At 37.4% G+C, this 16912-nt stretch overlaps 2 protein-coding genes across 10 annotated transcripts in view; one reads left to right on the top strand and one right to left on the bottom strand.

Annotated features, from left to right (window-relative positions):
- Positions 1–5990, bottom strand: part of tdrd3 (tudor domain containing 3) — a 19062-nt gene extending 13072 nt beyond the window's left edge. For 4 of the 6 annotated variants that reach the window (XR_015086194.1, XM_086025915.1, XM_086025917.1 and 1 more), the window contains exons 1-4: positions 5787–5990; positions 4466–4550; positions 1536–1601; positions 912–1069 (exon numbers count right to left, since the gene is read on the bottom strand). Coding sequence is in view for 5 of the 6 variants with exons in the window: in XM_086025915.1 (XP_085882041.1) it covers positions 912–1069; positions 1536–1601; positions 4466–4550; positions 5787–5824 (347 nt within the window). In the remaining variant the exon portion in view is untranslated. Of the gene's footprint in view, positions 1–911; positions 1070–1535; positions 1602–1754; positions 2011–4465; positions 4551–5786 lie in introns of those variants that run through there. The other 2 variants (XM_086025916.1, XM_086025919.1) reach the window with 2 other exon arrangements.
- Positions 5991–6992: 1002 nt separating this feature from the next.
- LOC147149794 (protein diaphanous homolog 3-like) overlaps positions 6993–16912 on the top strand; it is a 76329-nt gene continuing 66409 nt past the window's right edge. For 3 of the 4 annotated variants that reach the window (XM_086026594.1, XM_086026595.1, XM_086026593.1), the window contains exons 1-13: positions 6993–7242; positions 7308–7392; positions 8297–8448; positions 9824–10003; positions 10572–10676; positions 11965–12095; positions 12429–12503; positions 12888–12957; positions 14079–14215; positions 14541–14646; positions 16033–16143; positions 16278–16396; positions 16655–16771. In XM_086026594.1, coding sequence (XP_085882720.1) covers positions 7240–7242; positions 7308–7392; positions 8297–8448; positions 9824–10003; positions 10572–10676; positions 11965–12095; positions 12429–12503; positions 12888–12957; positions 14079–14215; positions 14541–14646; positions 16033–16143; positions 16278–16396; positions 16655–16771 — 1391 coding nt within the window. In that variant the 5' untranslated portion in view covers positions 6993–7239. Of the gene's footprint in view, positions 7243–7307; positions 7393–7968; positions 8127–8296; positions 8449–9823; positions 10004–10571; positions 10677–11964; positions 12096–12428; positions 12504–12887; positions 12958–14078; positions 14216–14540; positions 14647–16032; positions 16144–16277; positions 16397–16654; positions 16772–16912 lie in introns of those variants that run through there. The other variant, XM_086026596.1, reaches the window with a different exon arrangement.

Below are 16912 nucleotides of genomic sequence, written 5' to 3'. Positions count from 1 at the left end.
AAGTTTGACTTGACATTAGCAACAAACTAAAGGAAAAAGAGCAAAGACATTTTATTCTTTGTTATCCAGACGATGATAATATAATTTGAGGGAAAGCACTAGACAGGTGGAAATGTTTCCAGGATACACTGAGATCTGATCACTGTTGCGTAAAACATGGGATAACACCTTTTTTTTTTTTTTTTTTGCAAAACAAACAAAACAATTTGTTCCTTGTATATTTATCAGCAACCCCGGACTTTCCCATATGAGTAAGGTCGGAAAGAATATAAATAAAGCTCCAGATGGCTCACGATTCTTGGTGGTAAATTAAAAGTCCCTGTCCCTGCCTGAGTTTTCATTTTCATATCTTAGTTTTTCATTTATTACTTTTGTCAAATTCAAGTTATTTATGTGACCACTATACATTTTTCTTTTATTAACAGAGGAGTACCAACAATTTTGTCCCTGTATGTAAAGGGGATTCATTCTACTCTCGTCTTTCTACCCATCAGGAAGTCAAGGGCCATGCTCAAGCCGCTCCAACTGTACAGGCTGTCCTGTCACCATGGTAGCAGTCGCCAAGGCCACCATTACTTGGCCAGAGAAATAATTCAGGCTGGGAATTGTTAGATCAGCAGCCACCACATGGAAATTGCAGATAAAGGGAAAATGGAACCATGTGTTCGGGCGTTGACAAGGAGGTTTTGTTAACTGTAGACAGAATTTCACATTTGCTCATGAATATACTGCACGAGAAACACGCAAATTGACACGTAGCGCATGTTCCAGGCAAATAAACATTATAATACATTTTCTTTTGAAGACAGAAACACAGTCAATATCAATCTTAAACTATAAATGTGCAGTCAAGAGAGCATAGTTAAAATCAACCTTATTCATAAAAATGCAAGAAGTGGGGACTCAAGCACCTGATTTTGGTCAGGTGTTTAAATTCCAATCCAGCACAGGTGGTATGGCCATCTGTCATTTGCAGACGCAGCATTCGTAGCCCTCCCGGGGACTCGGCATCTTTTGGTGCAGAGATATTCCTCAACTTCTGCAGCTGGAGAACACATGGGCCCTCCAGCTGGCCATAGAGAAAGATAGACATTGGCAGAAAAAAAAATTATAACACATTGCATTTGGAGCTATTGGGAATATGACCATTACATTTTTCAGTTTTAATTACTTGTAGAATACAAAATCAACAAGACCTCTAAAACAAGCAATTCATGCAAATTCATGCATGCCAAAATGGGTGAGGAAAGAAAAGTGGGAGGAAAACCTGTCACCTGTATTATTCAGGCTAAATTGGCATTCACTTAACAAGAACCATTCATGCAAACTGCATAACCAGCATGACGTGTGTATGTGTGGGTGATGGTGTCACACATAAATTATGTGTTGATCTACTAACAGCAAATTTTAACATTTTCCGTTTTTTTGACAGTCAGAGCATGAACAAACGTGGATGCATCTCTCATTTTTGGAAGTGTATCAGGGCCATCTAGTGACATTTAGAAGAAGTGCAAGCCAGCTCAACTGCAACTCACCTTTTCAACCCTTCCACTATTGATATCGGATGGCAGAATTTTTCTTCCGATTGGTCTGAGATCAGTCTGCAAAAGAAATGTTGCTTGACTGAACTAATGGAGAAGAGTGACACCAACAACATTTACCTTTTCTATTCTTTGAATTAATTTGCTTTCACTGGAATTTGTACTACAAGAAAACATATCTGCTTCATGCACATCATTAGGCCTTTTACACACCATAGGTAAACACGCCTGCAGAGTAAGCCTTCTAGAATAATCATATTTTTAAATAGGGATGTAACGATTAATCGAAAATCGATAAAAAAATCGATTTAAACTGCTTAAAACATGCATTGATCTAAAAAATAAAAGATTTAATTCACAACGCCCTTTAACCATAGCCGCTCTCTCACATCGCTGCTGTAAACAAACTGCCTTCGCACATTGAGTAAATTAATTGACACTAGAGCAGCCAAGATTAGATTACGAACACGACGACATCGACGATCGAAATTGTCAACAGTTACGTTTAACAGTCGACGCAAAATTTATTTTATATATATATATATATATATATATATATATATATATATATATATACACACACACACACACACACACACACACACACACACACACACACACACACACACACACACACACACACACACACACACACACACACAATTATTTGGTGCTGTGTTTTTCTCTCGAAAATGCCTCTTAACCCGCTGGATGATTGCCTGTCTGCAACGCACATGCGCGTAGTGGTAAATCGGGTCATCTGTGATGTAAACAGACGCATTGTGGGTAATTAGTGATATGGCTAACCCGTGCTAGCGTCAGCAACAGAGTCCAAAGGTCTGGGCGCATTTCACAAGATTACTTAATACAATGGAAATCTTCCTTTCATAGCAGCATGGTGGTGATAAACGAGCATCTAAAACGGAAGCACGTTGTGGCTGATGCTAGATTTCATTTCACTCATTGGGACAGTCGTTTTTGGAAGCTAGCTCTAGTTAGCCCACACAGACCACCGTGAGCGCCACTCAAGTGTCCTGTTATGGAATGCTAACATATTGTAGCGTCTACTATGGATTATGGAGGCATTAGTCAGCAAACTCACGTTTATTAAAAACCAAAACACAGTTTTTCGAATAGCAAGAGCACATGTGCTACCTCACGGTCACTCGCGACCACGCACCGAGTATTGCGTTTATGAACTCGGACATCTCGGCACTCAAAGTAACACAACAGCACTTGTTTTCCACAAGCCGTTAACAGCAACACCTAAGAATGAAAGACATAACATACATAGGTCGTTACAATATACTAATTTAGAGTGCTAAAAAAATTATGTTCCTCCTAATTTTTAACGTTTTTTTCCATTCCAGATGCAAATCCCATTTTGAAAGTGTAGAGCTAATTATGCATATTAGAGAAGCAAAACAAAATGTTTAGGATTAAGGTTAAATACAAACAAAATTAAAAACCAATACAAGTGTTTATTTTAATTTTCTTCAGCACAGTGCTTTTCCCTGAGTTTACTCATAATTTCGGTCCCTTCTACATTAAAAAAGGGATTGGTGCTCAAGAAAAGTGAAATATGTTTTCTTATAAGTATAAGAAATAAGTATTTCTTTTAGTATTTATACGTACTTTCTTAGTATTAGTGCAACTCAGCATAGTGTATAGTTTTTCATTACATTTTAAAATGGACTAAACATTTACAGATAAAAAAATTAAGTCCATTTAATTAGGGCCTTCAATTTCAATTACTCCATCATTTATGAACATGCCAGGAATGCTGGTGCAAGCTGCAAAGTTTAATACAAATTGAACATACTTTCATCTTAATTGTCTTTATTATTCATTTGTACATACCTTAAAGAATTCAAGCTGTAAGCTACCAATGAGAGCAGCTGCTTGCTGGTGCGATTATGCTGCGATTTACATATGATCCGATTAGTCGACTAATCGCGACTACTGTTAGTGATTAGTCGACTAGCAAATTAATAATTTGTGGCAGCCCTAAAAAACGCTTGCGCCAAACATCATTGAGTATTGTGTTTGTGGATGGCTGCAGCACCACACTAGTACACAGAGACAAGCAAAGGTATTGATTTTAAAAAATAAAATTGAATCAAAATCAGGAACTGAAAATAAAAAATCAAATCGAATCGGGGCTTGAGTGAATCGTTACATCCCTATTGTTAAATAAATATTCCTGTAACAATGTAAAATCAAAGTGGTAAGCATTTTCGTAAAGGCAGATTAAAGAAAAAAGCATCTTTTGTATTAGATCTAAAGACTTATTATAACACCACCCCATAATCACAAACATTCAAATGTTTGGACATTGTTTTTATATGAAAGAAAAGCATTCCCCAATCTCATGTTTTCTGGAATCTTTCATCCCATTTTCAAAATTCTTTACAAATTGTACTCAGGTTGAAGTGGCCTTCCCAACCACATTTCACAGTTTGACAGGAAATCTTGTCACGTTGCTAGTTAAGTCTTCTTCAACCTAATGTCCATACTTCTATTTAAGTAATGACCATGCATACTTGACACGCCTGGGCTTAACTCTTCTACAAATTATTTCCATAAATGTTAGTAGTCAGTGTATGGGATTTTTTTTTTTAACCATTCTACCAGAAACACATTGATGAGGTCACAGACTGATGTTGGACTGCTCTGATTCATCCAAAATGTTTTCTATTGGGTTGAGGTCAGGAATTTGTTGAGGCAGGTTAAGTTCATACACACAATTTGGGGATGGCCCACTATCTGTTCCAACATCCTTCACCCATTGTTGAGGTATCGGATCGGATTCAGTTTCAGCAGATGCTTAAAATTAAGTAACTTGACTCAGACTCAAGTGCCCAAAAAATAAATATGATCCAAACATAGTTTGTAGAAGGAAATATCTGTATAGTAGAACTCACATCAAGTGCAATGCGAATAATATCCTTTAGTGTAATGTTCTCAGCAGATCCTTTCAGTTCAGCAATGCCTTCATCACTGAGGTACCTGTGGAGCAAAAACAACGACATATATGAGAAATAATAACAGATAGGTTCATCAATAATACTTGCTCTATATTAACTGCCAAAATGATATTGCAGTCTTAAAAACTTTGACATGGTGAAACTATTTCATTAGCAGTAGCTATTAAGACAATACAACAGCTGAGATAGCACCACTCATATTTGACTATAAACATATACGAGGCAGTCTTTTAAAAAGTATGTTTGCACATATGCACGGTGGAAAATTGGTTAGCACATCTGCCACACTGTTGAAGAGGTCTTGGGTCCGAATCTGGGCTTGGTCCTTCCTGTGGGGATCATACATGTTTTTTGAATGTCCCACATTTAAAAAAAAACATGAATGGTAGGTTGATCAAACACTCTAAACTGTCCGTAGGTGTGAATGTGATGTGTGCGTGTGAGTGTAATTTGCCCATTTAGTAGCTCAGAAAATGGATGGCTTGAATGGATGGATGTTTTAAGGTCTGCAAAACAGTGCTGTCATTTTAGCATTTCCTAAGAAATAAAGTTTGACACTACATACTGGTAGTTAGTTTAGCACTATTTTTTCTATTCAAAGCAAAATTGAATGAGCAATCATTTCTATTACTTTGCCTCTGCTTTTACTGCTCCGTACTTAAAAATAACTCATTGAAAACAAAGGGGATTTTATACAAAACTGAAAAACTATATACGGCAATTAGGTCGTTACTATCATCACCGATGCTATTATGATGATGATGATGGTGAGTTGTTGTCGCTGTGGTGGTAGTCGTCGTAGTCGTAGTAGTAGTAGTAGTAGTAGTAGTAGTAGTAGTAGTGTTATTGCAGTACTTGACGTAACGACGAAACCTGTGAAGCTACTACTCCAACACTGAAACGGAACTCTGCAGCGAAGTTCTGCCTTTTAAACCTCTGCAAACATTCAGAATTGTACTTATGTAATGTTTTAACCCGATGCATTTCTGTCGTTTTTCAGCGTACTAATTAGTATTTCTTTCCAGACAGGCACAGCGGTTAGCCTTCTTGTAATTCCGTGCTACATGGTTATTATGGCTAGCTAAAACTTTATGATCCCCTTTCTCTTTAAGGCCAAGACTCAATACTTACACATACTTAACATTTACCTGTCGTGGATGTGAGGACCTTTTGTGATTCTACACAGGCATGAAGTCCAAAACAACTGGACGCCTTAGTTATCTATTTGTGAAGCAATGTTAGCTACCATGCGACTTACCAACCCTCGTTGGCCAGGGACTCCACCAAAGTGGACATTGTCGTCCAGTTAGACGTAAATATGACGACACAAATATATCCAAACACACACACAAGAAAAAAAAAAGCACTATACTTTGCTACACATATCCTTAGGTTAATAATAATACCCGCTACGTCGAATGGTTCTAACGTCAGCACGTCACTATTATGAGACAGGACGGCGTGCTAAAGAGTTCAAAACAGTGGCCAAGTTTGCGTTTTCCTTCAAAGCTCAGTAGAGCACAACACAGTGTGAACTGATTATTTGTGTGTGTAATTTCACAGAGATGTAGGTTGACTAGTTCAAATCAAAAGCATTTCAATTCCCAAGATGGGCTGCTGTAAAACGGAAACCAAAACACATTTGCTAATTCTTAATTTATATTCATTGTACATGACATATATCAAAGTAATAAAGTCGCCCCCCCCCCAAATTGTCAATCATTTTGAATATGATAAAGTATCTGCAACATTTTCCAAATAAGTGAGTGTCATGATTTAGTGTGCATCCCCGAAATGCTCGTCGCTCACAAGCAAAGCAAGGATTTGATTTGGCATAAAGTACACTACATTGTCCAATTCTCCAACACTTTCAACAGGGTGTTTCTCAATGTACAGCTGCAAGGAATTCGGGGATTTCTACCCTACTACGAAAATTGATTTAACACATTGAATGCACATATTTGCATCCAAAACTAATATCATTATATGAAAATATTAACGTGACGTTTGTGAACTCAGGTACGAGACTGGCTTGCCTTTATTTCAGACTTTGTGGTGCATCATGAACTGCAAAATGACAACTGAGACCCCGTACAGTTGAGAAACTGTAGCCACAGCCAGTAGGAATAAAGACTAATTTCCCCCGCAACGCTTCAAGAATTAGCCTCAGCTCCCTGGGACCTTGAACGGGACGCATTTAAAACGAATGGACTGATGGAATTTGAAGTTTGAACATATCATGTCGGTGTAGTGTATTGAATATTCATTGAAAAAATATTTGCAACGTATACCCTCTTTAGTTATACAGTATACTTTATTGAAATTGGACATGCATGAAAAATACTAGATACCTATTCAACAATATACAATTTGCATTTGATCCACTAGATGGCAATATAAGCACATGTAAAGAACACAAAAACAAACGGAGAAATCCAACCAAAGCAAGTAAAAAAAAAGAATATACAGTCAGGTTAAGGTCTTCTCCGTTAGCCCAATCCTATCAGAAGCATTGTCGTACATTTAAAACTGATGAATTGCATTAATTAATTTCCAAAAGTTGATTATCATCAGAGGCGGTGGGAGACTGGTCAGCGCGTCCGCCTCACAGGGCAGAGATACAGGATTTGAATCGGGTCTCCGGCCTTCCTGTGTGGAGTTTCTATGTTCTCCCCTTATCTACGAGGGGTTTTCTACCACATTCCACATGCATGGTAGGTTAATGTAACACTGAATTGTCCCGTGATTGTGAGTGTTAATTGTCTATATTTGCCTTGAGATTGGCCGGCAACCACTTGAGCGTGTGCAGTACACCTACCGCCCGAAGAAAACGTTGGATTGGCTCCAGCACGCCCGCGACCCTGGTGAGGATAGGCAGTTTGGATAATGGATGGATGGATAATGATAATCATTTCATAGTGTGTGTCTTGGATGCACCAACTTCCAGACTTGTACAGCAAATGTAGATTTTTTGGGGGGGTAAATGTAATCTGCCCAAGGCCTACAATTCCAACTGCTGGCGTTGGACACACATACATCAACAAATCGGATTTTAGAATCACTGCGCCTTTGAGAAGGCTCAGAGTGACGTTAGCATTTTCCCGTCCCCTGATTGGTTCAGCTACATATTACCACCAACGATTGAGTTAAAGGAGAGGACGATGAAAGTATCCAGTGTGTTTCACTTTTCCGCATTTTGTTACGTTAAAACATCATCCCAAAATAGAATACATTAATTTAAAGTATGTTGACCTTCTTCAATTCCTGCAAATGAAACAAGCAATTTTCTCCAATTCTGTTGAAAATCAGCACTGGCAGCACTGATAACCAATCAAATAAACGTTCAACCGAAAAAGGGAGGAGTTAGTCCCATAATAGTTCCGCCTCCACTATTCAGTGGACGCTATTGGTTGACTCAAACAAGCTTTTTTTTTTTTTTTTTTAACACGTCTTTGCGCGGGTATGTCGAAACTGTTGTAGTGTGTTGCTGTGTAGGCTGCATTTCAGTTTATGGTTACAATTTACAAGAATTGTCCAACTCGGAAATAACCAGTAGACATAAACCATATCTACAGAGCGACTACATCGCCTTCCCAAGGTTAGTGGAAAACTGACACGTTGACGTGACAGTCCACAAATTGGATTAGCGCTGTGTAAAGCCAACAGTAAATGAGGTTGTGGCCAACCTGCTAGTTGATAGTTACACCGATAGTTGCTATGCACGACTAATGTAAATGCACTGTGTTGTAACTCTACATCCACATTCAGGACTTAGATGTGCACAAGTCAACGGCATGGACACTTACGGTCAGCGGTTTGAAGCAACATCGGGACGAGACGGTAAATCTCATAAGAAGAAGGCTTCCTCCTCCCACCTTGGTACGCCATGCTCAGAAGACGGAGACCGCAAACCCAAGTTTGTAAGTTTTACTTAACATAAATAGGGACTTTTCTGTCTAGTGTACTGCTTTTGTTGTCCTGTTATTCGTTGTAAAGAGTGTTGCTATAAAAGTAATGACAAAGATAAGGTGATGGCTGCTCTGACAGGTGTGCACTTTTATGTTAGCATTTGATGCGCACTTATCCATCCACTTGAACATATAATGTACCGATAGGCTGTGTTATGTCAAGGTTAGAATTAGGCGCTTCATTGTTGTGGCTATGACAAAGGTTAAGGAAGTGGTAATGCATTGTGGACAAAATTGACAACTTTTAATGGACTGTTTTGAGGCTGTTATGATCAAGCAATTTTAGAATTGATTATTCTATGGCTTATTCTATTGATTAATTAGATACAGTTCATTTTGCATTACAGAACCATTTTTCCTCTTTACTGATTACTAACCAATTGTTGTTTATTTGGAATTGTATAATACTGAAGCTTGGAACTGCCAATGTGGAGTAAACAATTTTGACTGGGCTATGTCGCTCAAATTACTGCAGAGGGGTTTGAACATGTTGATGAAGTCGTTTGAATGTACTCATAAAGTCGTTCGAACATATTCGTAAAGTGTCAGCCGCTACAGTGTCAGTCGTTTAAGACACAAAAACTAAGATTGAAGGCGGAAGGCGTCTGAGCCAATATCGGACTGCACTGGGTCACGATGTAGCTACAGACGCTTCCCCAACCGGGCCTGTACAAATGTATCCACTTAATTTAAATCATCAAGCCATTCTATTGCATCACATATTCTTTGAGCTGCTTGCTGTAAGGAAGAGCTTGAACACAATAAATAACTATCTGAGTCAGGATTTATAATTTGCTACGTTCACGGCCATCTAATTTAACTATTTGCTTTTTGTAAAGGATGGTCGACTAATTTAATACATTCCAGTAGTTGATTGTGTGCAGGGCAGAGATGTTTCATGAAGCTTCATATTGTTTTTGTCTGTCCCTATTCATAGCACCTACCATTTAGAAATCTCACTGATGACATGGTAAGATATAAAAAATGGAAATAGTTCTTCCATTTTCTTGGCTGCGGACTGTCAACTAACATGACTAAAACCGTATTTTTATTTGAAAATGTTTTATTACCAAACATGGCATTTATTAACAAAGCAAAGCCTTTTTCCCTTGTTAAGTAAACATTTGGCAATTTTCCTTTCACCCTTTACAGCACTTTTATGCTTTTCTCACAAAATACAAATGGAATATTTTCATAATGCAGAATGCAATGTTGACTCCACTCTGATAAATATGACTTTCTATATAAACTAACACTCATGTTAACATGCTGCACTTTTTTACTTTATTTTGATTTTGCCTTTCTTTTCTTTTCTCCCCACTTGTAGCTGGACAGATTTGCAAGCATTCGCATTCCAGGTAGCAAAAAGGAGCGGCCAGCCATACCCCATTCTAAATACAGTACCACCGATTGGTCTGTATTTTCATCATCTAACTCCCAATTTGAGGAACTTTCATCGAAGATCACTTCCGAAAAGGAAATATTGGCACTGTTTGAAAAGATGATGGTATGCAAGTAATATTTATTCTTCATGTCATTCTTTTACCCACAATGTTACTAAATTGTTTAAATGAACAGATAACTTTCATTGAGCTAATGACTCTTAGCATCAGTATTTCTTTGCACTTCAAGTAGAGCGGAGTCCATCCATCCACAATCTAGATTCTTCAATTAACCTAAAGTGCAAGTTTTTGGTTCCCCCCTGGAGGCGGGGCTCAACGGCAAGTGTCAGGTGGCCGGTCTACACCCATATGCAGTGCAGTCCAGAACTTTTCACCTGGTAGCACTGGTGCTACCAACTTTCTAAGTTGGCCGCACCAGCAAATTAACAATGATTAGAGTTACTACATTTGCAAATTATTTCACCATGAATATATTAGGAACTTTGTTTGCGATTAATAATATTATTTACCCTTACTTTATTTAATGGCATTATAAATGCCTTAAATGACAATTGTTTTCTAAGTTTGAACTTATTCTCATTCAATGGAAAGTCACGTTGCCTTGGGTGTTACATAGATAGGAGAAAAAAACAGAAGTGTATTGTATTTCTAACTTTATCCATTTTATATTAGGAGGACATGAACTTGAATGAGGAAAAAAAGACTCCCTTGCGAGACAAAGACTTGAATACGAAGAGAGAAATGGTCATCCAGTATGTTTGTACTGCTTCAAAAACGGTATGTTTTATGTTGTAAAATATATTTATACTCATGTTTTGCTGGATATGTAATGAGTGTTGCTTTAACACATTTAAAGGAGCACTGTTACCTCCTCAGTTTTATATATGTTAATACTTTGGTACCTACCGGTTGAGGCCTTGAGAACGTGTAACGAGAATATGTAAAACCAGAACTGGGCATTTGTCTGTCCGTCTATGAGTTCCCATCTATATTTCAGACCCGTGCAGTCGGTCCGAGCCAGCCAAACGGCACACACGCAGTGACACAGGTGCCCCACTCCTGACACGCAGTCAAACAAAGAAAAATAAAATAATAAAACAGTGTTGTATACTTTTCGGTCACACAGATCTAATGACATATGCCCCATTTTGTTTTCATTTCACCGATCACCACGGCGTGTGTGTGTCTGTTGTTTTTATTAGATTTTTTTTCCTTAATTTGGCGGCGTGTCACCTTGTGCGGCCCTACCTGTGATGTGATAATTATGTTCTCGACGGCGATTGGCTGTCGCTGACGAGCGACAGACTGGGACTACCTGGGTCGGCCAGAAATACCCCCCAGAAGTTATAGACGGATAGACGGTGCCCAGCTCTGTATATCCCAATGATATAGTTACGTTGTCCCCAGAGATGACGCCTTTCCTTCCACTGAATATCTTTATGGAATTACACAATATTCACCCTGATGCTTCATAGTGTAGTGAGAGCAGCCACACAGATCTTGTTAAGGGTCTGAAAATCCGACAAGTATATTAAGTGTGATTTAGTTCCAGTGAGGTGCACAGACATCTTCAGGGTATATGTGAGTGGGTTTGTGGTTGTGTCTGTCTTTGTGTAAATTGTGGTGGAGCACAGGGTTGGGGGTCACACCCCAAAACACTGAAAGCCTGGAGGGAACAGTTAGAAATAGCACAACCAAGACTCAACTATTTTTTAATAGCTCCTCCCACTCCATCATTTCATGTCTAGGCCACTTCTCGGCACCACAAAGCTGCTCCAAGGTTAAAAACAATCAATACACAGACACTCAATAAAATCATCATAGTAGTTTAAGACGATAATAAAAACATCTTACGTACATTGTAAATATACTCTGAGATGTGCATTAAAATCTTGATATGTACATAGTATATCAGTAGAATTGTGTTGTTGTATGGTATTTAATTGATCTAATGAGCGTATGTTGTGTCATCGTTATGTTCGGAAGAAAATGAGGCATAATAAAAAATGCAAAGGGTAAGGTTGTTGAAGCCAGTAAAATATATATATTTTTTTCCTTCCTCCAGGGTAGCTTGAAAAGCAGCTATCAGATATCTCCTCAAGAATTCCTGGGAGAGCTGAAGTCAGGGGTGATGGAAGAACGCCTATTTGCTTGCTTGGACTCACTGCGTGTCTCACTTACTAGCAATCCTGTCAGGTACAGTATAGCAAAGATAAATAGGCTTGCTCATATCCCTTTTATTGCTCCCATTGTTTAAATTTGAATTTTTTTTTCCGTATTGTTTTGATTACAATTAAATGTCACAATTTCATTGCCCTATTTTTAAATACCTTAGAAAATCTTACCTATAAATCTACATTTGAAAATTAAAGATAGCTTTGATAACGTAGTCTTCATTTTATGAAACAGATTATCTACATTTGTGCAAGACACTAGAAAAAAAAAACATTTTAAAAAATATTTTGTGGCATGCTTCCCTTCCATCATCACTCATCTGTTGTGATTGTCCATGTTTGTTATTCTCTCCAGTTGGGTACAGAGCTTCGGTCATGAGGGCCTTGGATTGTTACTTGACATTTTGGAGAGATTGCTGGCCAAGAAACAGTAAGTTTTTCATTCAAAATTGATGTGTAAATGACTCACCTTTTTCCATAATCAGGGTTCCTACGCAAGTATGGAAAAGTACAGAATTTTATTTAATAAATATTTAAGTCTGAAAAAGTATGATGAATGGAAAGTACTGTTTGGAAAAACATTCACCTTTGATGTAACTCATAATAGGTAGCTATAAATTCTCTGATGACTGGTTAATAAATTCCAAATATTACCTAACTAATTTTCTGGAACTTATTTGGCAACATAATGCAAAATAAAGATTCAGAATGATACACTCATTAAAATGTCACAAATGATGATTATAATTATTATTGCCAAGAGTCTGTGAGTTAGGGTGAATATGGATGAATTTTCTTTATTTTATGTCCCTAGGCAAGAGAGGATCGACAAAAAGAACCAACATAAGATTATCCAGTGTCTAAAAGCCTTCATGAACAATAAGGTAAGTTCATTTATATGATAAATAAAATATAAAAATAACATTACATTACAACATTAGTACATCAGATGTAATAATTGTATAGTTATGTGTATATATGTGTATATATATATGTGTGTATATATATGTGTATATATTTCTATGTATGTATGTAGATATATGTATATATATATGTGTATATGTATGTATATGTGTATATATGTATGTATATGTGCATATATATACATATATATATATATACATACATACATATACATATATGTGTATATATGTATATGTATGTGTATATATATATATATATATATATATGTAAATATATATGTGTCTATATACGTATATGTATGTATATACGTATATGTATGTATATATGTATGAGTAGTAAATTTGAGGCAAAGGCATTTACATTTATAAAATTAGACTCTGCCTTTGTGCAATAATTTGAAGACAATGTACATATATTTAATTTGTGGCACAGCAATATTGAAATTATTTTGTCAAAGCCCCCAAAACAGTATATGTGTGTCAGTAAAGCAGAGCAGTGATAGCTTGTATTTTGGCTTACTTAACTACTTGAATATTTTATCTCTGCATCACAGTTTCCCTTCTGTGAGAGTGAGACGTAGATGTGATCGACATTTGTACATGTTTGGAATTGGAATGAAAATACTGGTATCTCTCATGATAGGATGCAGAAATTGATCACTCGAAGGGAAGTTGGGGAGCAATGCGATATGGAGGTACAAATTAGGGAACAGAGTTAACAAGCAAGATAACTCAAGTGTGAGGAGCTGAGATACTGTCTCATTGTCTCTTAAAGCCACCGCACAGGCTCCATAATGATTCTGCTGCCGAGATATTATTTTTCTGTCTTGTTCACACCCACAGTAGTGCATGCACTTATATGCAGAGTGAAAATTTGTGTTGCACTCGCTAATGGTCAGTAGCTGTATGGTCAGTTGCAGGCTCCATTTTTTTCAGTTGTTATTTATTTATTTATTTATTTATTTATTGTATTAATGCCAAATGTGTCACATGTAAAAAGGAAAGGCCACAAAAAATACTTCTTGAAAACTCAAGAGCCATGTTGCAATTAATCTGTTTACACATGTGCTTGTTTATTACAGTATGGCTTGGATCGAATACTTGGGGAGGAGAGAAGTCTTGCATTACTAGCAAGAGCAATAGATCCCACCCAGTCCGCTATGATGACTGATGTGATGAAGCTAATGTCGGCCATCTGCATTGTGGGCGAAGAGAACATGTATGTTCCGATGTCTTTTCTTTTAGTTGAAAAAACAGTGACAACGTATTTCTAGTGTTGTCATTTACACCAATAGGGCCAGTGTTGTCATTTACACCGCCACCAAATGTGTTTCAACAATTTTACCGGTTTAAAATATTAAACTAAAAAAAAAAAAAGATTACAAATGATTTAGTACAATATTTTTGTATATTTGATTGATGCTTGAAAAGCTAAGGAATCACAGGGTACTGTCCTCCCAATTCCACAAAATTACAGAGTAACTAATGATCCGTTTACAAATATTAACCTAATATTCACTCATGCATTTCATGTTTTCATTTAGTTTGGAGAAGGTCCTTGAAGCCATCACCACAGCTGGGGAATGGAGAGGCATTGAGAGATTTAATCCCATCGTGCAAGGACTGCGAGATCGCTCGGTGCAGTTACAAGTAAGAGCAAAGGCACATTGTCTGAATTTAGTATAGAAATCAAGTCATGCAAAGATTTTAATGTACAGTAATACTACTATGTCCGTCTAGCATGTCATTCAATATCCCAAATGATGAGTCAGACTCACTCGCCTGTTTGGTACAGTATATTATTGGGCAGTTCACTCTACTTTGTAGAGGAGCCCAAAAAAAAAAGAGTCTCCCTGCATGGTGAGTTTGCCAGCTGTCACAACAGCCAAGTCACCATACTCATTAACAATGCTAGTACACAATGCTCCATAGTTTTGGAGAAAACACTGGGCATAACACTTCATGCACGTTACACGGACCGTCAAAGTTTCTTGTGGGAAAAAAAAGCTTTCATTTGCATTGCATTGCATTGCATTGCATTACAAGCATTGTGGCGTCCAATACCGAATTTTTGTCCATACTAATGATGTTAATCATTATCGTTTAAGTATGTATTTGTTACGCATATTTCATTCAATGTGTGTCTTAACTCCTTGGTTAAATTTGTGTTGCACGTTGTTGATGTAAAACCGTAACTGTGACTTGTGAGAAATATAGTAAAACTCCTGGCTAGTGCAGTCAGACTTCAAGTTCCGGTTAAAACAAATATAACACAATGTTTCACCATGCCATATCAAAGCTTGCTTTCTTGTAATAGTTTCCTTGCCTAATAGAGATTGTGTGCCAGGAGCGCTACAGCCAACCTGATGTCTGCCATCCCGTGGTGAACAACATTATTACCAATCAGAACTGCAATAGTAGAGGAAGCATATCTGAGGGGCGGAGAGGGCGTAGTGTGGGTACAGGTTGCATGCAAGCCGGCGGTTGCCTGTCCCTGATAAAAATTATTGTCTGTTTTAATACATAACCAAAGACAGTTCTGAATAATATATATATATATATATATATATATATGTATGTATGTATGTTTGTTATTATTATTATTATTATTATTATTATTACTAGGATTACTGGTGCTATACTATTTTTCATGCTTGAGTGAATTGCTTTAGGAATCAATAACTGTTTGGTCTGTCACCAGTCGAGCCGCAGGAAGCAACAGTCCCAGAACTAAACTTGTAGGGGAGTGAAAAACAGCTTCCAAATGATCCAACTTTCCCTTCGATTGACTGTTGGTTTATATATGTCTACAGTTGTTGCATCAATATTAAAATCAACCCTCCCCAGTTGGAGGCTGGAGAAAATAGACATGCATTAGTTATGTTTCTTTTCTTCCTGGGAGTATTGCTCATTTACGATGCATATTGGCATGCTGATCAAATACTGAAAGAAGGATTCTGTTTTTTCTTACTCTCACTGCACTAAGCCCCCCCGCCCCCTCCTTTTTTGATGTTACATTTACATTTCATATTTCAGGTGGCATGCATGCAGTTAATCAATGCACTAGTAACATCACCTGATGACCTGGACTTGCGGCTGCACATCAGAAATGAATTCATTCGTTGTGGCCTTAAAGCCATTTTACCAGTAAGTACCCACTGACGCTTGAACTGTATACACATGTACTGTATTATTAATGTAAATTGTAATGCTTAAGTTGTTTTCTAATCCTAATACTTTATCTCCTTGCAACATCTTTATGTTCTTTATTTTAAATGCAGCAACTGTCATCTGTGAGGAATGATGCCCTTGACATTCAGCTAAAGGTATTTGAGGAGCACAGAGAAGAGGACATGATGGAGTTCTCTCATAGGCTGGAGGACATCAAAAGCGAGCTGGAATATCCTTTATACAGTTTACCTAATTTAGTAACTGTTTGCTCTCAGGGTGTTCTATCTAAAATGAAAATACACATCACCCACTGAAGGTCAAATATTTATGAATAGATATTAGATAATACAAAGTGTGATTCTCTTTGAATGCAATGATTCCTGGAGTATTCATTGAAAAGTGCCGGTATGTTTTTCTTTCTTTATTTTTTTTGACAACAAAGTATTGCCTCCATTTATCTACCAGTGCTTGCCTTGACTCTTTTTACTGATGCGGGGGATGTGTTCAATATTTTGCTGAATATGGTGAAGGACAGCAGTGCAGAAAACTATTTCATCTCCATTCTGCAGCACTTGGTCCTCATTCGAAATGACTACTTCGTCAGGTCTGTCAAGAGAGGGTTGAGAAAATCATCAATAGTTCTGTAATCAATTAAAAGAAGAAGATACTCTTTTTTTTTTTTTTTTTTTGAGGAGTTTGGGGTATGGGGGCATAGTCTTGAACCGGGGTCACCCCCCACCAAAAA

The sequence above is a fragment of the Filicampus tigris genome, chromosome 3 (genome assembly GCF_054856515.1).
Source record: "Filicampus tigris isolate MCC_2025a chromosome 3, RoL_Ftig_1.0, whole genome shotgun sequence".
Classification (NCBI taxonomy): domain Eukaryota; kingdom Metazoa; phylum Chordata; class Actinopteri; order Syngnathiformes; family Syngnathidae; genus Filicampus; species Filicampus tigris.
Note: the sequence above shows the minus strand (reverse complement) of the source record. Positions and strands in the feature narration are given on the sequence as shown.